We start from the raw sequence: 22,265 nt of genomic DNA on the forward strand, positions 1-22,265 counted from the left end.
TACCTTAGAAAATTAGGAATTTGAATCAATAAATAAATTAAATATAAAATGCTGGAATAAGTGTGGAAATAACCATTGCGATCCTTTATATTTTCAAAACACTGACCTCTCTTCAGTTGCCGACTTTTGCTCTAAATACCAGTTAGAAAGCTAGAGAAGCCATTGTGCAGTTTATAAACACTATGGTTACAGTTAAGTGTTTGAAAAATAACAAAGAAATATATTTATATAAAATAATGACACAGTAACAAATTTGAAAAAGCCATAAATCAGATATATTGTAGATTTTATTTGATCTTAAAAGGTGAACCAGACACATGTAACACATTTAAAGTGACAGTTCAATAACAAACGTCAAAATATTAAAATGACAAATATAATTATTAATATAATACGGCGAAACAGATATGGAGGTAATTGCTTTTTTGTGTAAAATTGACTAGTTTATGATAAACTAAAACCAATAATTTATTTAGTTATTCTTAATAAGTATCACATTTTATCTATTGTTATCTTTGGTTTTATTTGCTGAATTCAAAATAAGGGATCGTTGTCAGATTTCCACGGCTGCCCTGCAGCTGTCCTGAGACGGCCTTGTCCCCAGAGGCACGGCAGTTTGTGATTGACTTTCATCACTGCAACGCTGGTGCAAGAATCTGGCTTACGGATGACCTCGCACCAATCTGGATAGTCCACAGGCTGAGATCCACTGCAGGAAAGATTAGTGTTTAGTTATGTTTAGCCACATCAAAATACAGTCTGTGCTTGTTGGTGTGTGTGTGTGTGTGTGTGTGTGTGTGTGTGTGTGTGTGTGTGTGTGTGTGTGTGTGTGTGTGTGTGTGTGTGTGTAAGGAAACTCACTGGTCACAGCATCCCACTCCGAAAGGCTCCATGCAAACACACTGGTAGCAGTCACTGGTGATCCAGCTTTCTCCTATCCCGTACATCTGTCCCATGTGTTCACAGGTCCCTTAAAAATGACAAACATGAGAAAGAGAAGATGAAGATTAAATAAAACTCATTCCATGCCGTTACATTCAAAATTTACGAGAATAAGTATATATATTAAAAATGTTCATCACAGCATTAAATTATATTTAAAAAAATGGCTAAATACTTTTTTTTTGCAGTTTTAGAAGTTAACTACACAAGAACAAAAAAAATGCTATAAAACCACTTTAAATGCAGCTTTTTCCCTCCTGCACTTCACTGAATTACCTTCTCTCAGGTATAGATGCTCTGAATGTTTGTGTAAAGAAAACTGCAACCTCTTCATACTTTGTAGCTTATTACATTAGTATGCATCTGAAGCTTTTGAACCAATCCTGTTATAAAATGTGCATCTGATGAGCAACCACAGCACACAGACTAAGTGGATGGAGACATTCAGAAAACATTAGGTATGAGCACCAAAAAAAAAGAAAAAAGAAAAAAAGAAGTGTCTAATTACATATGTAGGATATATGATACCTTTAGTGTTGAAGAAGCATTCGCCACTGCTGTACACAGAAAAGCATGGAACAGTGGCACTCAGGAAAGACAGTAGAGCCAGGAGCATACTTGCTGTGTTTGCCATTTCTGAAAATAGAAGAAGTGCAAAGGTTAAAGAAACACCATGAACACATCAGTCTGACTCAGGTTCATCAACTCAGTACTCAGGTTGATGCTCTCACTCGGGTTGAAGTTTCCAGCACTGTGTATAAAAATGTTCTGATGCTGTATTGTCTCTCAGGTCTCCTCTGCGCGTCCTCCTTCTGTCATCCACCCTCTTCTTGCTTCTTCCTCCGTCTCCTCCTCAGTGCCCCTCCTGAACTGATGCACTCTCTCCTCCTGGTCTCTCTCTATTTATACCGCAGCAGCACGTTCCCCCCAACCCCCCCCCCCCCCCCCCCTTTTTTTTATCAGAACACACTCACTTTCTACTTTCTTTGTTGCCATGTGTCCACAAACCTCCCACTCATTAATTACCAGCAGATGTTTATGGCACATATACACCACACACACATTATATGCACACACAACAAGCACATTTGTTGCAGTGTTTGTCATTCCCCCTTGCACTGCTTTGCAGACAGTGCCCCAGAGTATACAGTGTGCACTCTTTCAGATAACATTTGTTTCATGGGGTGCCATTTGACTCTATCTGTAGATCGTGCTGATGACACCCTATATAGGACAACCAGGCTCTGGCCTATTGTCTAACATACGAGCAGCTACATGCGTGTGCATGAGCAAAAACATAAACCTTTGACCCCGCTGCTAAAGAAGTAATATGAAAGGACAGGTTTGTTTCTTTATAGTTAAGGACTGATATCATATTTTAGCCTTCAAACAGAGATCTTGGCTGATTGTCTTTTGCTTACAAATGACTAATTTTAAAAGTCACTGAAGCATGTCACTTGCTTTATTCAATTTCATGTCCTTTAATTAATGAATCATCATGGGAACAACATTAGTCCAAATAGGATTTCAAATGATTCAGTGAACTTTATCTAATTTTTCTTATAAAAGTCTCTTCATGTGTGGCGTGCGTCATTGTGGGGTTTATTTTAGGAACACAAGAGACGACGCAACATCTAACAATATCTGAAGGCCGCCTGATTAAATTTGAGCTCATTATGTTTTTTCTTCTTTGTTGTGGGTTGTGTTTGAAGAAGCCACCTTGAATCCTGTGATAGCATAAGCTCATATGCACACACACACACACTCACACACACACACACACACGCACACACATGCGCGCGCGCACACACACACTGCGATTTTTTTTTAACCCTCGTTCATCTGATCGGCCATTGGCTAGTCATATTTGATTTGAAGCATAGGAACAGTGTACGTGTGTGAGTGAGTGTTAGAGCTATATAAGAACCAATCTGTCTTGATGTCAGAAAAGTTTTGTTCAAAAAAACAAACAGTTAGAGTCAATGTAATCCATTGTAATACACTTACACGTACTTAAATAAAAGTAAACAGAGGTGTTAGCTCTGTTTGTCATAGAGAAAATCATTTTATTAAACCTGTCCCAGGAATGCACCCACAGCAAAGTACTGCTATGCTGAGTTAATGGGAATTCTCACACTGGAAAAACTGACATTTAGCTTACATGACTTTATTGAGGGATTGGTGACAGTTGATCACAGTGGACTGGAATTTTTGTGCACTGTCTCATCATAGACTTATCATCCAACAACTTTTCTGCTGGTCGTTATGGGCGAGGGCTCTGCTTTATTGTGTTTGTCAGTTTGTTAAGTCTACCTTTAAAAAAATTGAAGGGAGCAATAATCACAAAGTACGGTATGATTCGTTCATAGGGAGCACGTCCATTATCTAATTGAAAACCTGCAAAATATAAAAAGAAATTAAAAAAGAAAGAATGAAAATAGGAGATAACCATCTTTCCTACCGGCTCCACCAGTTTTGCATTTGACACATTCCTTCCAGCCTATTCATATAAGATATTGCATAATAAAATGTCCTTTGAGGAATGCAGTGGGTGGACTCTTTGTTGAAGTCAAATTGCATGATAATACTATGTACAACGACAATAAAGGCTATTCTATTCCATTTTATGGGAAAAGATACTTAATAGTCAGACATTAAATAAAATAAAATTTCGCATTTTGCATTCCTACCAGAAAAAAATGGGAAAAGAAAATCTCCAGGAGAGCAGATGGGGAACCAGAATATTACCTAAAGTCCTTATATTTTGTTTAATTTTTTTTTCAATTGTTGAAATGTAAAAAATAAATAAATAAATGATTGGAAGAATAAAGAGGAGGACGTGAAAGACCTGACTTCTTCTCTGGTAAGACAAACACTGACAGCAACGCCTATTTGCTCATGAAGCAGGATGTTTCCATGCAGTCAGATCCTCGTTTAAAGAGAAAACAAACAAAAAAAACAAAACAATGCACGTCTTTACTGTGTCAGCTGTTTGTAACAAGATTGTAATTGTGTACTTGTGTACATGCCTGTGTGTGTTTGAGAGAAAGAGTGGACAGACAGCTGAAGCCGATATTCACTCATTTTTTTTATTTGCGTCATTCAGAGTATAAAGAGATCATTCTCAAGCTTAATCATTTACGTATATATTTTAAAAATTTGCTATTTAAGAATTGCAATCATGTACTTGTAAAGATTTCCATTGGCGCCATATTTATTTTGCAGAACGTCTCACGTCACACAGGCCTTTTTTCAGGGATGAAGCAAGGTCAGAAGTCAGTGCCGGACTCTGTAGGAATATGTCTGATATTTAGTTGACATTATAAAGCACAAGAACAACCGAATATCAAACATATCACACAGCTTCTGGCAAACCAGGAAGAATCCTGCAGGCTGGAAAAACCTGTTGCACAAAAGAAACATGAGGCAGTGAGGTAAAAAAAAAATTAGGAAGTGACAAACATCGCATAATCAGTCAGATTGTTGAGCTGAATTTAACTAATACTGACTTGAACAACCTTCTCCAGAAAGAAAAAGACGGACCAGAGGCCCAGAGGGCGAGGGAGCCAGAGATCGTGTTGGCATTTGAGATCAGCGTCTCTGTTAGCTTCAGGAAATACAGTTGGTGCAAAGGCAAGAGAAGAGGAATGATCTACATAAAGAAACACTCTTAATAGCAATGAAACAAACAAAAATAAAGATACTCACTCATTCTCTCTATGCGCAGGTGGAGTCCCAGCATCCCATCAGCAGGTCCTTCGCAAAACTGGCATGCTGATTAATAAAAAGTAGAAAAATAATAAAAATGTTGTCGAATGTGTGCGAGTCTGTGAGCCTGTCCCCAGTGGGACAGCATTTATATATATGCAGTCCCTTGATTTTTTTTTTTTGGGGGGGGGGACCACCAACATCCACTCTTTCAGTAACACACACTCTGTGTCCCATGTAATTAAAGGTATATTGATCAGCTGCTGTGGCCTGCAGTCTTTCCTCCCCACATTAGCTGGATCAATAGATGTAATGTTCATCCCACTGTGAGTACACACACACACACACACACACACACACACACACACACACACACACACACACACACACACACACACACACACACACACACACACACACACTGACATGAGTGCAGAGTCAAATAACACTCAGTTATTGCCTGTAGGGAGGACAAGAGTGAATGTGACGGTCATTTCAGTAAAGTCACAGGTCGTATCTAAGATTATCTTTAAAAATATAAATATATTTAAAACAAATAAAACTTCTAAATTATGTTTGTTTGCATTGAACATGGTTACAGGAGGAAAATAAAATCCTTTTAAATATGTTTTCCATCATTATTACAACAATCGAGAGCATCTAAATGTGAAAGCAGTACAAGGTAATTTTTTGTCTGAGAAATACCCAATTTTATTGTGTTAAGCAGAACTTTAAACAATATTACCTTAATTTCAAACTCCACATCAATTCAAAGGCAAAAAGTTGACTTTTACTTCAAAATGTGAACACTGTTTAGTGTCCATGGATCGACATTCATTAAATAGCTCTGTTATGTTTTCAATTGCTTGATATTTTTATTTTAACGTGAGAATGACTGTAAAGTTTAACCGGTTCTGCTAGACTTGTGACATTGAGGCAGACTGAGGATTGACTCTAAAATCTCAGTGACCTCCAGCTGTCAGTGTGACCTCTGAATGTCAGGGTGGTTTGTTATAACTTCCACTTTGTGTTCGACGACTCTAACATATTTTTGCGCTAAACATAAAACAGCGTCATCGCCTACAGAGAATCTGGCTATTTTTTTTTAACACAGGTGCATTCTTAATTGTACATTTCTGCTCATACACATCAAATCACACACTACAGTTTACGTTTATGACATCAGTCAGATTAAATGTCCCTTGCTGCCGCCTCTGTATCCTCTCCTGGTATGACGCCGACCTTGTCAGCCTATTGGGGCGGAATGATAGCCCCTCGATTGCCTAATTGTGAGCCTGGGGGAGTGTTTTAATCTCCAGCAGATGTCTGGCAGTGTGAAGCAGAGTGAGAGATGACAGGGTGATACAGAGGAAAGTGATTTTAAAAATGAATTGCATGAGATTTAACAAAACAACTAACATCCTTTGCATTACTAAAGACAAAAGAGTTTGCTTGAAAGCCTTTTTATAGTGCCCTCATCTCAAAGACCTAAGAGGAAAATTACATCCCTTTAGTTTAGTCCAAGTTTTTCTGTTTTCTAATAACATGTTTAAGGATTAAGAGTTAATTTAAGTTAATCTGAAAGAGGTTTCAGTTTAGCTGAAGTATTAGTTTTGCTGTGTTGCTGATAAGATTGCAGAACTAAGACATTGCTTGCAGCTTGTCTTAGTCCGACAGAAAAAGGATCACAAGAGTGTGAAAACGTGCTGATTCTGTGCTTTTATAAAAAGGGGCAGATAACATCACTAACAGTAAATCACTTTAAACACAAATTACAACCAATGAAGTGATTTTGTAAACCTGATCATGCAGTAACCGATTGTTACATGCAGTCATGATTAAATTTAATGGGACTGATCTCATATGTAATCACTTCTGTGCAACTGCTTAACAAATCTAAAGGAATAGCAGACCTTCTGTAGGATTGAGCTGCTACGTCCCTGATTTGACACCAAGTGAGGACTTCTGTCACATGTCATTTTACACCTGTCTCTTCACCTCTTGTCTTCTCTCTGCTCTGGTTAAGTTTCTAGTTAAAGGATAAAATGCTTTAAAAAAAAACAACCCTTTAATAATAAAGTCAATTCATGAATGCTGAACCCGACAGACAGACACCCTTAAATGTTCTCATCTCTGAGTAAGACTTTCAGTCAATCAACTCTTCATTTCAAACGTATATGTGTTCATGCAGTCATTTCTACCCCCTGTAGCTCATGTTATATATCGTTTAACATATATGCTATGAATAACCCTATGTAATATTCATGTTATATTAATATATACACCTAAAATTAACAATTAGATAGAGCAACTGTGGACTGATGGAGGACACACAAATAATGACACTGTACGATCGACCAGAACACAAGCTGTACAGCCGAAGCTTCACAAGAATAACAGACTGAAGTTTATATAGAGTGATGCATCAAAGCTCTGGGTTCTGCGATTGGTCAGTTAATTATGCTCGCTCTTTCTCTCTCTCTCTCATGCACACACATACTGACGCAGAGGCAGGGTCACTAAAAAGGAGCGAGGCAGACAAGGTTAACAGTGGTTATTCAATATCTCTGTGTTTTCAGCGCTGGACGTGGAGGAGTTATCTAACAGAGGAAAATAAATTAATAAAAGTGATCCAAACTAAAGGCCAGAACACAGCGTCCAAGACACAAATCAGATGTACATACGGTTAATAGGTTCACAGTGAAAGCAAAAGTGGAAGATGCTTTCCATTTTTATTTTAGTTGTGCAGCATTTAGTTTTTTTTCCGCCAGCTTATATTTACATGCAGTCAAATATGAAACCGACACACAAACGCCTTCACGAAGGAGCAGAATGGAGGACAGCAGCATTATTCAATACATAAAAACACTGTCTGACTGGTTCATTGTTCTTTCTCATTCTGTTTGTGTTTGCATGCATAAACTATTACCTGTGCAACCAGGATACAGGTTAGTGGGCAGGAACAGTATTTCACAACCATGCGCCTTACAAGTCCCACGCCTTAACTATTGTGTGCAATGTGTTCTCGGCCAACTAATATAAATTACTTTATGGCAGGGAGAGTGAGAGGAAGGTCACCATCTGTTTGCACTCTTTAGCAAAGCTGTGAGAAATGTTACATATATTGATTTTTCATTAATGCTTTCAGACACTTGTTTTTTTGTTGTTGTCTAAAAAACAAACAAACAAACAAAAAACTTTAGCTCTGCTTTACACTTTTAGGTACAGAGAAACTCAGGGACTAGTTTACTAAGTGCACCTGCTGCAAGTCAAGTCAAAGTTTATCTCTATACTGTATTTTACAAAAGTGCTACACAGGTTATGCTAAATATCCAATAAAAAAATAATTAAATCACCAATAAATACACTATATGCATTATAAAGCACCATACATAAGACTGATTTTGCATGGTTTGTAGGCCTCAGTGCTTTGGCAGCAGGTAGGACTGTAAAAGCTCAGTTAAGTAGCGTGGTGCCAGGCCATTCAAACTCTTAAAAGCAAGTAAGTTCATTTTTAAACTGGATCCTGGAATGTAAAGATGCCAGTACAGGTGTGACATGATCACGTCCTATTTTTCCTACCAGAAGGCAAGCATTTTATACAGCCCACAGCCAACAAGTGACAACGGATCAAACTAGGGTTGCCAACCGTCCCTTAAAAAACGGAATCGTCCCGTATTTAGAAACAAAAGTACACGTCCCGTATTGAGCTAATAAGGGACGCACTTTGTCCCGTAATACAGTGAGAATCAAAAGTAGTCTATAAATGTTTATGGAATTAACGCTTTGTTTGAAAACATAATTCCCAGCCCCTCTCCTGCTTTGTGACCAATGAGCTGACAGCACACTTTTGACAATTCGAGTATGACAATTCAGATTACCGCTCATCTCATTGGTCGAGGAAAGGTCGCTTATGGAGAAAATACCGGAAGACAACAGATGACCACAACAAGAAGCATGGCCAACAGGGAAACAAACGCCGACACTGCGGTGCAAGTCTCGGACGACAGTACACCTAAAGCTGGGCAGACACTGTGCGATTTTTTCAGTCACGTTATTCAGCTCCTGCTCAAACTGCACGATTGACTCGCAGGGGTTAGAAGTTGGTAGGTCACGATGCAGGGTCTCACACTATACCACCCGATGCTCTGATGCGACCTGAGTGCTCACACTGTGCCTCCATAAAATGAAGGTTATAACAGAAAATCTGTCGCTCGCTCTCTCTGTCTTTCACTCACTCACACAGACACGCACACCACCACCATCAACTTTGCCAAATTGCTAATGAAAAACATTGATCAGGCAGCTGTGATTAAGCAGCAATGTAAATCCAACTATTTTAACGGTTGTTGTGGTCGTGATAATTTTGTGAGGCCACATCGAAAAGGCTCGGATGAGCTTTCCAAAGTTCTACAAGTTGTGCCTCCATCGCTTGTGTCCAGATCACACGCTGCACTGCCGTGCTGCTCCGTCTTTTTCACCGACGTTTACCTGTTTGCGCGTGAGCAGTGTGAGCGGCTCACGAGCGATTGATGATCGGGAGCTGCTCGAGGTGTTAATCGCTTCTCGTTACCCCACGTATACTACACGACGCACGATGAAGACCAAAATCGGGCCGATCACCAAATCGGTCGCATGACTCAAAAATCGTCTCAAAATGGGCCAAAAATCGCACAGTGTGAGCCCAGCATTAGAGCAGCAATATTTGTTCGCCCAGAGAAAGAAAAAAAGGCTGCGAAAGTACAGGGAGGAATGGGAAAAGGAAAACACTGGGCTGGGAAAATGCACGATAACGCCTATAAAGCGCACTGCACTGTGCCGGAGCACTTTTTCCATAGGCATGCTTCTAGTGGTGGGCACATGAAGAACATGAGGGGCGTGAAAGCTCGGGGAACCCTTAACCAATTTCTTGTCCGCCAGGCCATGGCAGAAGCAGATATGGTATGTAAACACTGGTTTGTTTTTTTAAACCCTCTGGTTAAGGTTAATATGGGCATGTGCAGTGAATATCAGCGCTATGTGGCCAGAAGTGTGATAATATAACTTATTTTGTGTAATAAACAACTGCAAGAATAGATGATTACAACAAATAGATCACTAATACATAAAAGTAATACATAGATGAATAATGATGATGAGTTAAGATGCGTAATCATGGGAACAAGTGGGTTTACAAACAGGAGCAGCTGATTAGCATTAGAAAAGCTGAAATAATACCTCAACTGAAGCCAATTGTACTAAATGCACTATATGTGCACTGTTACAAGAATATTTTTGTTGTATTGCTTTCTATTAATTTATATAATTTTAAGTTAAGCAGGACAGAGTTCTTTTAAAGAAAGATTTACTTATATTCTCAAAAGTTAAGCATGACAGACTTCTGTTTAAGAAAGAGACCTGTTTTACTGTGTTAATGTTGTCATTTTGAGCTAAAAATAAATGGCTAAATGATCATTTGTTTCCCATATGGTCATATCACAAAGAATATGCATCTGCTTAAATCAAATTCAAGTCAAATGGTTAAAAAAATAATTTCACACACAAAAAAAGAGCTAGAAAATTCACCACACTGGGAAGGGTGAAGACAACTGGGTTGCCCGGCCCTGGCCACGAGGTGTCCCTTATTTATTTTTCAGGGAGTTGGCAACCCTAGATCAAACCCAACAATGAGAGAATTACAACAGTCTAATCAAGCAGTATTAAAGGTTTGAATTACTCTCTCAAAGTCACGTGAAGGGTGGTAAGCCTCCAGCTTACTGAGGAATTTACTTTGCATAGAAGCACTGCCAAAAATCACACAAAGGTTCTTTGCAGCTGGGTGGCAATCAGAAACTAAAAGATCATTTCTGAACAAAAAGTATTTCTTCTTGATGCTCATAATGACATTTAACACCATATCAGAATGGTGTTAATCCAACTATTAGATGTTTCAAATATTTCATGGACTCATGGATATAAATTGTACGATTTCATTGTTTTGAAAAATGTTATTACATTGGCTTTCTCTGTGTTATTGTAGGGTCTTTACCTTACTATAATGTGCTGGTTGAGGCAACTGTTGTTGTGATTTGGTGCTATAAATAGCTAACCTATAATGTGCACCTTTGCTGTAAAAAATGTATCTGATTGAAATGTATTGGTGGTATTTTAAAGGATACTGATAGGGATCAGGATAAAATTGTGATTGGTGGTGGCCCACAGTGTTTTTTAATCTACTAAGGAAGAATTTTGTCGGCTTAAAACAACAGCAGTGTCCTCCCACAGCAATAAGGTTCCTGGTTTGATCCCCAGAGAACCCCAGAAACTGAGAGCATCTTGCAGGACTGTTTTGCTCAAACAGATTGGGATGTGTTTCAAACTGCAGCCACTAAGGAGAACTGTTCTGTCAACATACAGGACTATGCTGAATATGTGACTGGGTACATCAGCACCTGTGTTGACAATATTGTGCCCACCACACAAATCAGAAAGTTCCTCAACCAGAAGCCCTGGATCAAAGTGGAGGATGCTGCATTCAGATCAGGCAATGAGATGGAGCACAAAGCTTCGTAGTACGGACTGAGGAAAGCCATTACAGCAGCTAAGAGGCAGTAGAGAGAGCAGCTGGATGGCTTCCATTCTTCTGCTGGCCCCGGGCGGATGTGGCAAGACCTGCAGCATATCACAGAGTATAGGGCCACCACCAACACCATCAACTCTGCACGCAGGCTGATGGATGATCTCAACCTGTTTTACACCCGCTTTGAGACCTCCCAGACCTCCCAGATCTCCCAGACCCTCCAGACCTCCCAGAAACCCCAGATTACCCGACTGTCTCCCCCGCCAGCGGTCTCAATAGACCAAGTGCACAAAATCCTGAGGAAGATCAACCCCCGCAAAGCATCAGGACCAGACAACATCCCTGGAAGGGCCCTTAGAGCATGTGAATGAGCTGGCTGATGTTCTCACCTCCATCTTTGACCTTTCCCTCAGTCAGAGCATCGTTCCCACATGCTTCAAGACCACAACTATCATCCCTCACCCCAAGAAAAGCCCCGCCACCTGCCTAAATGACTAAATGACCAGTTGCACTTACTCGAATCATTGCAAAGTGTTTTGAGAGAGTGGTGATATTAAGAGAAATATCAGGGTAGTCTTTGCTGACTATAGCTCCGCCTTCAACACGGTCATCCCTTACGAACTCATCAGCAACTGTCTGCACTCAGCCTGCACCCCACCCTCTGCGACTGGCTACAGAACTTTTTGACTGGCAGGCCTCAGTCTGTCAGGATCAGCAACAGGACTTCAGTCAGCATTATTACAAACACTGGAGTTCCACAGGGTTGCGTCCTCAGCCCCATCCTCTGCACCCTGTACAGTCACGACTGTGTCGCCTCCAACAAAGAGAACATCATACTTAAGTTCGCGGATGACACTGCAGTGATCGGTCGCATTACTGGAGGGGATGAAGCGGCTTATAGGAGAGAGGTGGCCTGTCTGGTGTCATGGTGTGAGGACAACAACCTCACCCTCAACACTAACAAAACAAAGGAGATGATAGTGGACGTGAGGAAGAAGAAGAGGCCTCACCAGCCGCTGTTTATCCAGGAGAGTGAAGTGGAGAGGGTGAGCAGCTTTAGGTACCTGGGTGTCCACATCACTGAGGACCTCACCTGGTCACTGAACACTACACAGCTGGTCAAGAAGGCTCAGCAGCGGCTGTATTTCCTGAGGAAGCTGAGGAAATTTGGGATGTCAGTCAAGATCCTCAGCAGCTTCTACAGCTGCACTGTGGAGAGCAACTGACCCGCTGTGGAGAAGATCACCAGAAACCACACGTCTGCCCTCGAGATGAAGGTTTAGAAGTCCGAAATCCAGAACATCTCGAGTCAACAACTCCTTCTTCTCCACTGCTATCAGACTCCTGAACATCCATGAACATATCCTTATTTATCTTGTTCCATCAACCCTACCTAACTTGGCATTTGTGTATGGACAGCAAAGGAAGAATTTCATTGCACAGAGAAATGCCATTTCTTCTGTACACATGACAATAAACACTTTGAATCTTGACTCTTGAATCTTGAATCTGGTTAATGGTTCTCCTGTGTAGGTACTCTGTATTCCTCCTACAGTCCAGAGATGTTAGGTTACTTGTTTTTTCTGAATTAGTTGTGGATGTAAAGCAGATACAGGGGTTGAACTTTGTTGAATGAGGTGCTGTATAAGAGTATGTGACTTGTGGTGTATAGCACTTTGAGCGGTCAGTAAGCCTGGAAATAAAGCAAGCACAGCAAGTATCGATACCAGCGCTGGTAGTGGTATCATATTAATACTAGCGCGATAGGATCAATACCTTGTTTCTATCCTCTAGTTCAGTATGTAGCCGACTGGATTGTGTCAAATTAATACTTTTTAAAAAATGTAAATATTCCGCAAACACCCAATATAAAAATATCTGAACCTTTTTGTGTTGTCACATCTGTTTTATTTATAGCCTATAGCACATTTAAACAAGAGAAGTTGACTCAAAGTGCTTTAGAGATTGGTACATTTCATTTCAGGTATCCCAATTTTTTTTTTTTTTTTTAAAACATGAAATGCTGAAAGGTGTGATGTTGAAAGTAAAAATCATTGATTTACTGGTCATTAAAATGTGTTCAGAAATTGCAAACTTATGATGATTCATCTCAAAAGTCTTGACACGTGGCTCTTCCCTCCATAAGCTGCCTTTATAAGTAATAAATCTAAAAGCATTGATACCATTATTGGTATTGGCAATATTGTCCCTTTTACTTGGTATCTGATTGATACCAAAATTTGCAGCATGCCACAGTACTCCATTTCACACACAAATGATCATGATGTTCCATTTCTAAGAACAATAATGTGCCCTGCATATATAATTGAGGATTTTTTGCACTATAATAACTCTTAGTGCATTTCTGTGTAATTATTCTGCTACTTAATTTTAAAAAAGACTGCTGTGCAGACTTTGAACTTACATTACAGAAATATTCCCCCTACTGTTTGAAAATGCCAAAAGACATGCATTTCATTTTTTTTCATTTAAATTTTTTAAACCTAAACTCAAGCATACTGTTTACAAGATATTACATGCATACAACCAATCAGTCAAAACATAGTTAGTTTACAGTTTTGCATTACTTTTGTGCCATGAATTCAACTAAACCAGAGCAGATAAACATTGTTCCTCTTAAACAAGGTTAATATTAAAAGTTGGGATGGAAACAAGAGGCTGGAAGAGTGAGTAGTACAACTAGTAACAGGTCAGCGACATGACTGAGGGGAGAAAGATATATATGGGTTTTAAATGAACATATTCTCCCATCCAGACAAACTCTTTTACAGGGAAGGCTTTGTATATCACACACCAAATTAGACCAAGTCCAGGATACTAGTATCCATGCCTGATCTTATGGGTCCAATTCCTTTAGCCTTTTAAGCCTTGGGGGCCTCAGCCTTTGCCTCTTGTTGTTTGGGAGCCTCGGCCTTTGGTTGCTCCTGTTTGGGGGCCTCGGCCTTTGCCTCTTCTTGTTTGGGTGCCTCGGCCTTTGGTTGCTCTTGTTTGGGGGCCTCGGCCTTTGCCTCTTCTTGTTTGGGGGCCTCGGCCTTTGGTTGCTCTTGTTTGGGGGCCTCGGCCTTTGGTTGCTCTTGTTTGGGGGCCTCGGCCTTTGGTTGCTCTTGTTTGGGGGCCTCGCCCTTTGCCTCTTCTTGTTTGGGGGCCTTGCCCTTTGCCTCTTCTTGTTTGGGGGCTTCAGCTTTTGGTTGCTCTTGTATTCCACACAGAGTTCTTTTAACAGAAAAAATTACAATAAAAATATAATATGTGCATCAATATCACAATACATATAATAGTAGGCTCTGCTGATTTATGTTAATCAAAGAGGTAACCATACCTAGCTTCTGCAATATCTGTTTTTATGAACTGGCACGCTGAGCTGTATTTTGCTAGTTCCTGCTTCAGAGTGTCTTCTTCTGTTGTCCAGCTCGTCTTCTCTTTTTCCTGGTGAGCTGTAAGTGTTATAAATTACAAGATGGGTTCGAAGCTAGTATGAGCTTAGTAAAACATACAAAAAAGTCTTTACTTTCTTTACTTCCAACTACACGACTACTTTCATTCACTAGACTTCATAAACCATCACTTACCTTTCAGACTTTTTAACTGTATCTTTGCTGCTGCCACCTCATCTGTTATTGTCTTCTGCAAATGCAAAGAAAAAGCTCAGCAACACAAAGCACTGGTGAAACCACAGAGATCAAATTTGCACAAATGGTTTGCAGAATGTGAATGTGATAAGTATGTAAATATAAATGATTTGGAGAGAAAAAACCCACAAGAACCAAAGTGGAGTAAAATAGTGGCTCGCTTGGCTTTCTCCTCAGCCACATGCACAATGATGCTACACAGCAAAGGCACTTCCATTTGGTAATGTGGCATGTAGAAGATATATAGCATTTATAGACCTAGCATAAGCACTAGCCTACATGCTGTTTTTCTTACAGTTGAAAGCACCATCCACTACTGTTTCTTTGGGTGAAGGAGTATGCTAACTTTCCCAATAGGGCCTGCAATATATACAGCAGAGGCTATAATATATTGTTTGAATTAACAAAAAAAAAATCATCATTTTTTTTTAGATCCAAATCACAACATCAATCACATCAAGGCATTTTATATTATATGGCACAGACCCTGTAACAATACAGAGAACAAGCCAACAATCAAATGACACCTCTGAGTAAGCATTTGGTGACAGCGGAAAGGAAAATCTCCCTTTTAACAGGAAGAAACCACAGGCAGACAGGCCAAAACTACTGCTGCAGCAGAAAGATTTAGAATTGGGTTATATCATAAATCAGAAATGACTGAGCCAGAACAGTTCACATGATGAAGAATTTACAGGTGTTTCTTCTTGCATTAACCATTAGACGGCCTCAAAAACCACGAAGACAAAACAAGCTATAAATCAAAACACGTACGTAGCCTACATATGAGGAACTTGCCAATACAAACGACCATGTACGCTGTTACTCATATTAATTAATAATTGGATGCAATGTGGTGAAGAAGAAACGTGCATCATGGGAAGTGAAATCACAAACCCATTGCAGCATAGCTACGGGATCCATCTATATACTTTATCAAGTTTTAAGCCTAATCTTCAAAAGCGGGGGTGCTGGATGTCAAAGACTGATATTTTGTACAGTAATGTAGGAAATCAGCTTCAGTTTAGTGGTGGCATAAAGTCCACTGTCAGGCGGATAAGCCTGATTTTCTGAGTGCACCCGAGTACACCTATGCTCCTCAACAGGTGGAACGGGTTTTGGGAGTTACACTAGCTGTCTCTACCCGTAAGAATTACAAAGAAACAAAAGGAATACAACTGTGTGAACCTAATAATTATAAATATTTCTACTCACCAGGTCTCCCTGGCAGGATTTCGCATCTCCCTTTGACTTGTCCCCGTCGGTCTGGAGCTTGTTCACCTCCTCCTCCAGCGCTTTATGCGCAGTGCTGGCCTTTTCCAGCATGTTCTGCTTCTCTGCCTTATCGTTCTGATATTCTCCCAGCACATCATAGGCAACCCGCAGTCTGACATCCTGAAACTTGAACTGCTTCTCGTATTTTTCGTGCTCACCTTTCCGCAGTTTCATGATCCCCACTAAAGCGACCGACACCACTATGGTCGCAGGTAGCAAAAATGACTTCATTGTTTGCCCGGCGTTGAGAGCCTTCCTTTACTGTGGAAAGTGAAGAGCGGATCTTCTTACAGAGCGGCCTCTTCGACGTTCACGAGCAAAGTTGCTCTGTGCGTGACCCTGGCAACACCGTGAATGAATTAGTGAGTCACCTGCTGTTACCTGGATTGGACTTTAATCATTGTGGTTGTTCCTGAGCTCGTCAGTAAACACGCCCTCTCCTAGCATGCCGTGTCTAAAGATAGACAGGTTGGGCCTGTTGGCTTTGAGCAAACTGGTTTGCCTTAATAGGCATGTGGTCATGCATGTAGGCCTGTATACACACACACACACACACACACACACACACACGCACACACACACACGCACACACACGTATATAAATTAGTAGGCCAAATAATAACCTCCATAATTCAAAAAAATATGTACGAAGGTAAACGCACATATAGTTCTGTAGAAAATATAGTGAACTGCCTTTCTTTAAAATAAATAAATAAATATATATATATATATGTGTGTGTGTGTGTGTGTGTGTGTGTGTGTGTGTGTGTGTGTGTGTGTGTGTGTGTACTATGTTGAAAGCAAACAGCAGATGTTAGGCCTATAAGAGAAAGGCTCGAGATAGGCTGATCATGATGCAAATACATCCCAAGTGTTTGTTTAAGTGACTGCCAACAAGAGCAAGCGAGAGAGAGGGAGTGCCACAGGAGGAAACAGGTGGTTTGTCACGCCCATCCAGTTCAGCAGGTAACGCAGCCTGCAAGTTTCCCGTCACACCGGCGGACTGGTAAGGAGACGCGTGCGCAAGGTCGGAGACCTGGGATGAACAAGTGACCCTCAAGAGTTCTTCATCGTGTATCCCGTGTCTCCCCGTCGAAACCAAGATGAAGCTGGCGATGGCGTTAGTTGGCCTGAGTGTTGTTGTGATGGGTGTCTTGATTTTCCAGGTCGTGCATCAGGAATTCCGCCTGAGTCACTTAAAATTCCGCTTAGTGGAGAACTCGGCGCAGGTTACCAGGAAAGAGGAAGGCATAGTCGAACTGAAAGCCAAAATCTCCGAGCTGCAGAAATCGCTGGACGACGTCAACACAAAGGTGGAACAACTGAAAAAGAAAAAGGCAGAAATTGAAAAGTCATCGGAGGACGCGGGTAAAAGTCTGGCGGCCTGTACCACGGAGAAGGCAAGGCTCGCGGGCGCACACACGCACACAATTGCACTTCGACTCTCCACAGGTTTTAATTCATTTGCATGCTCGTGCAGTCTAAACATTAACAAAAAGAAAAAAAAGAAAATGATCATGTGACTAACTGTAATACATTTAAGTATTTGCTTGATTGTCTCTATTTGAGCTTCATTCCGCAGTAAACCGTAACTGCTGACTTCCACTTGTTTTCGCATTAGGAGAAGGCGGAGAAGACGAGGGATAGTACAACTGGGGAAATAGATCAACTCAAAGGTAAGCCAGCTTTCTGTTTAAGTTCTGCTTTGTTGTTATGAGCTCTGGACTGACAGATCTACAAATATGTTTGCTTCTATACAATGATATGGATCACATAGGAGAATAAGACAAGCATTTCTCTGTTTGCATTTTTAAATGCACTGGGTGTCGTCCCCCCCAATTGTCTACAAAAGCAGAAAAAGAACTGTTTCATTTTTACATTCCTTTATGAAAAACCTGTAAAACCAGCTGTTGCAACACTGAGCCACACGGGCTTACTTGGAACGCAAAGCTACCAGTTTCAAATAATACATTTACACTCTCATATGTTATTATCTTTTATTGTCTCAGACAATCATGAAGCGGCTAAAAGTAAAGCCCAGGAGAACATTCAGAGCTTGAAAGAGGAGATTTTTAATAGAGATAAAGCAGTCTGTGCCTTTCTTGATACAACCAAGGACAAAGGACGGTAAGATTTTAATCACCAGCATGCATCGTCAATAATAAATTGGATTACCATAGATCACTACTGGGGGCTACTGTACAAGTCTATTTAACACGCCTCTATTGCAAAACTGAAAACTGTCTTTTGATTTCTTGATTTTTCAGGAAGTTGTGTGAAGATCTTCAACAATCACAGTGAAGTCACCTCAGAACTGTTCAACAATAACTACCAACTTTTTCAGAAAAATATTTGTGCATCCAAGTTTTGTATCACCTCTAAGGTTATTATGGAATAATAACAAAAAAAGAAAAGAAATTCTGTGCATTCACTCAGAGAACAAGTATACAGACATGTGGAATAGAGAAATAGAATTCATTTCATATCATAAGAAGGCAATGAAGGTTGTATTTGTAATGTATAATGTGGGGATCATCCGACAAAAATTCTATGTGCTCAAAATGTTGCGCCTAATATGATGATATAACAATAGAAATAAGCAATGTAAATAATAGAAATAACTATTTGGTTAGTTATAGGGAAAGATTATGGTTTGGTTAAAGTGACCCTCGTATCAACGTTTGCCACGTCTGTCTGAGCGTTCTGTGACAGTGTGTTCGAGCTGAAATAACCCCTGCAGAAGCTGTTTAACTGCTATGGTTGGGTACCTGATGTGAAACACTGTAGTGTCTCCTTTTATCATATTATGTTTTACTATTTTTTAGTTATTCTTTCGAATGTAATAAAAAATAGCAAAAGTTCACTTATTATTGTAACAATGTACAACACTTTCATTTTAGCTCAGGCAGTAATGAAAAAGCGACCTTGCAGTTATTTTGCACTGGTTTTATGATCGTGGAAACAATATTTTTGCTAAAATAGTTCCTGTAATTTCTTGTAGTAAAATAAACCAGATAGTTTTTTTAAAGGACACACGGACCCAGATTTTATTCAGTTTCTGTTTGGTTTTTATAAATTTGATGTACTATTAATGCTTTGGGCCATAAACAGCAGACCTTTAAGCAGTCTAGAAAATAGATGCAATGTGTGTAAAAGTGTAAAAGCATTGTATATATCAGTTAATACGACTCTGAATATAAAGGAAGCCAAAATGATAAAACATTTTAGATTTAAGAGGCAAAACCTAAATTATCACGTCTGTTCAAATTAATGCTCCTTTAACTCCCCCTAGTGCAGAACCTAGGTTAAGACAGAGCATGTTACTGATATTGTGCTGATACAACTGACGAAACACTTTCTTACAGGGGATCTTGTTTGGAGGAAACTATTAAAAGTACAATCTGAGTACACTGAACTTGTTACAAAACGTCTTGTATGAAATTAGATTGCCAAAAGCATTTATTGTGGGTTTAATGAGTGCTGTATGGATGTACAATTACTAAATAAAGCGTTTTGTGTTCCTAAAGTTCCTATAAGTTAACAAGCGCAACCTTATTATTGCTCATTTCTAAATATTGTTTTACCTTTACCTTTGCGTTCATGCAGTTCCCTTTACCGCCTTCAGCTAATCTGCAGGCAAGATGCCTTTCCTTATGGTTTCATGATAAGATAAGATAAGATAGAACTTTATTAATCCCTCGGGTGGGTTCCTCTGGGAAATTCGACTTGTATAGCCTTGTATTGAAAATAACCTGTATTTGTAAAGTATATAACGACACTGAATCAATTACAAACATATGATAATCACAAATTATTATTATAAATAATGCATTAATATTCTAAATGTTTTGTTTTGCTGTTGTTGTTCTTTTGAAAGTTGTTACAGAAATAATTGCTACCTCTCCTTCAACCTCTACCCACTTGCAAACTTTTAAAATGTCATCTTATTATCTTTTTTATTAATATCCGAATAGCTAATCATTTGGCACCAACTCAAAACATTCTGGCATGTAAACATTTAAATGACCTGCTCAAGTTAGAACTGAGCATCAGAATGAAGAAGGAAAGTGATTTAAATGACTCTGAAGGTGGCAGGGTTGTTGGTCCCAGACAGGCAGGTGTGAGTATTTCAGAAGCTGCTGAGCTGCACTCTTAGAAGGGATGTGTTAAAATTGACACATCATGTGTTAAATTTTAACACATGTGCTGCATCATATTAGGGACAACACATGATGTGTCAGTTTTAACACAATTAATGTGTCTGCTCCTTTAACACATCTTCTGTGTTAAAAAATGTAAACACAAGGATGTGTTATTTTGACACAAAGATGTGTTAAAATGTGTACATTTCAATTGTTTTTTTTAAAAAAGGAGAAAAAAGATGGGTATATATTATACATTTATTGAATTCCATTTTTTATTTGGCATATTATAAATCATTACAAACTGAATGAACAACAGCTGTCAGAATCTTTTCAATTAAAATGTTTTAAATTAAATTTTAGCCAAAGCTATATCACAATTTCTACTTGACAAAATCAAACAAAATTCATATCCGACTAGCTTTCTATCTCTCTAGATCATTAAAATGTCAAAAAAATTGAAAAAAGGGCAATCATATATATATATATATATATATATATATATATATATATATATATATATATATATATATATATATATATAATGTTCTGATATAATCCAGACAATACATGAATTAAAAATTTTAAAGGTAACAATTGTCATCTTCAACAAATTGTCAACATTTAACAAATGTGCAGTTGCATGCGAACAGAAAAACATACATTTTGGCGAATATAGCATCCAGGTTATACAATTTTGTACCTTGGGTTTAAATACGAAAATCAAAAATTTCAGCCAATCAGTTCATATTGTCTGTCCTTTCCACTGCATAGGTATAAAAATGGTCAGTCCTGATAAGCAGTGTATTTGACAAAGATGCCAAATGAGGTTTCTCACCTCTGTGAACAGAGACTCTCTACATTTTGGACAGGTGAACATTTTACTTGCATCCTTTAATCTGTGCAATCAGCTCCAGTACTTTGGTTTTCCTTTGGGTGGACAGCGGCAGGTCATAGACAAACTCAAAGAAGGTGAAGACGGAGCCAAGTGGTGCTGGATAGGACAAGTTACATACCCAGTACAGTTTGAAAAGCTTATCCACAGCACACGTCAGGCCATCATTCAGAGAAATGGTTACTCTGTCATTCTTAGCAACAATGATGTACTGCCTGGTTGCCCTCTTTAGATCACCGATGCATATCAGCTGGGGTTGGTGTGTTGTGGATGATGCTTCAGGATCACTGCAAAGCGATGCAATACTTGTTCCAGGCTTGGAGATGGGGATGTTGAGGAGTACTTGTGGTGAGGGCTAGTTCTTTTAGGTTCAGCAGCTAACAAGATGGTGTATCGGTCAGGATACAGGAAGGAGGACAACAGGCTTCCACTTTGCTGGATTGTCACCGCCAGCTGTTTTATTGCCACCTAGATGCTCAGTGTTGCCAGCAGTCTGTAGTAACAAACAAGTTGCCATGAGTATATAAATATATACAGCAACAGCTTCACTAAGATACATATAAAGGATTAAATGAAATAAACCAACACATCCATCTGAATATACACATAACAGGACATATATAATTTGAACTACGCCAATCTTACATCTCTTGCTCCAAACACAGAAAAGGACACAATTAAACACAGTGAGAATGTCATACATAGCCGAAGCATCCACTCTAACTGTAAACAAAGGTCTTTGGCGCCATCGTGTGGCCGAATAAAATTACTACATAATGGCGGCGGCCGGCGGCCCATGCTTCGAGTCACGAGATGAAAAAATGCGGTGCTACAATGCGGTAGAATGTAACTAAAGCCGCGGCCAACATCAGAATCGGAAAATGAACATATTTAAGGAAACTTACTTCCAGTCATGAACTTAACACTCGGAGCATCACGTGAAGGATGGCAACCAGGAACACAGCTTACGAGGTAACAGAACTTTTTTTTTTTTTTTTTTTTTTTAAATAAACTTTATTTAACAAACAATGAGTATACAACATACGAACAGATGAAGTATACAAAACAACAGAACATGAACACACAAAGCCAGG

General features: G+C 39.4%; 3 protein-coding genes across 3 annotated transcripts; 1 reads left to right on the forward strand and 2 right to left on the reverse strand.

Moving 5' to 3' along the window:
• Positions 1 to 275: 275 nt before the first annotated feature.
• Positions 276 to 1,807, reverse strand: LOC146659098 (prostate-associated microseminoprotein-like). The gene is made up of 4 exons (XM_085421825.1): positions 1,674 to 1,807; positions 1,471 to 1,578; positions 862 to 970; positions 276 to 709 (listed from the first exon to the last, which is right to left on the reverse strand). Exons 2-4 carry the CDS (start codon positions 1,574 to 1,576, stop codon positions 535 to 537), a joined length of 390 nt encoding a protein of 129 aa, XP_085277951.1. The 5' UTR covers positions 1,577 to 1,578; positions 1,674 to 1,807; the 3' UTR covers positions 276 to 534.
• An 11,359-nt stretch (positions 1,808 to 13,166) lies between these two features.
• LOC146659099 (uncharacterized) lies at positions 13,167 to 16,535 on the reverse strand. Its single transcript, XM_085422958.1, has 4 exons — positions 16,075 to 16,535; positions 14,800 to 14,854; positions 14,550 to 14,664; positions 13,167 to 14,443 (listed from the first exon to the last, which is right to left on the reverse strand). Exons 1-4 carry the CDS (start codon positions 16,363 to 16,365, stop codon positions 14,092 to 14,094), a joined length of 813 nt encoding a protein of 270 aa, XP_085279084.1. The 5' UTR covers positions 16,366 to 16,535; the 3' UTR covers positions 13,167 to 14,091.
• Positions 16,536 to 17,111: 576 nt separating this feature from the next.
• LOC146659100 (uncharacterized) lies at positions 17,112 to 19,678 on the forward strand. Its single transcript, XM_085422959.1, has 4 exons — positions 17,112 to 17,534; positions 17,756 to 17,810; positions 18,144 to 18,261; positions 18,402 to 19,678. Exons 1-4 carry the CDS (start codon positions 17,238 to 17,240, stop codon positions 18,433 to 18,435), a joined length of 504 nt encoding a protein of 167 aa, XP_085279085.1. The 5' UTR covers positions 17,112 to 17,237; the 3' UTR covers positions 18,436 to 19,678.
• The last annotated feature ends 2,587 nt before the right edge of the window (positions 19,679 to 22,265 follow it).

This window comes from Rhamphochromis longiceps, linkage group LG11 (genome assembly GCF_057381845.1).
Source record: "Rhamphochromis longiceps isolate RC_006_pf linkage group LG11, R_longiceps_female_GT1.1, whole genome shotgun sequence".
Taxonomy (NCBI): Eukaryota; Metazoa; Chordata; class Actinopteri; order Cichliformes; family Cichlidae; genus Rhamphochromis; species Rhamphochromis longiceps.

Coding starts and splice junctions, on each gene's coding strand:
- LOC146659098 (XM_085421825.1), bottom strand. CDS start 1,576: ATGGCAAACACAGCAAGTATGCTCCTGGCTCTACTGTCTTTCCTGAGT. Junction 971..1,470: donor ATGCTTCTTCAACACTAAAG/GTATCATATATC, acceptor GTCATTTTTAAG/GGACCTGTGAACACATGGGA. Junction 710..861: donor GGAGTGGGATGCTGTGACCA/GTGAGTTTCCTT, acceptor TCTTTCCTGCAG/TGGATCTCAGCCTGTGGACT.
- LOC146659099 (XM_085422958.1), bottom strand. CDS start 16,365: ATGAAGTCATTTTTGCTACCTGCGACCATAGTGGTGTCGGTCGCTTTA. Junction 14,855..16,074: donor AATCCTGCCAGGGAGACCTG/GTGAGTAGAAAT, acceptor TTGCATTTGCAG/AAGACAATAACAGATGAGGT. Junction 14,444..14,549: donor ACAGATATTGCAGAAGCTAG/GTATGGTTACCT, acceptor TTCTGTTAAAAG/AACTCTGTGTGGAATACAAG.
- LOC146659100 (XM_085422959.1), top strand. CDS start 17,238: ATGAAGCTGGCGATGGCGTTAGTTGGCCTGAGTGTTGTTGTGATGGGT. Junction 17,535..17,755: donor CGGCCTGTACCACGGAGAAG/GCAAGGCTCGCG, acceptor TTTTCGCATTAG/GAGAAGGCGGAGAAGACGAG. Junction 17,811..18,143: donor GGAAATAGATCAACTCAAAG/GTAAGCCAGCTT, acceptor TTATTGTCTCAG/ACAATCATGAAGCGGCTAAA.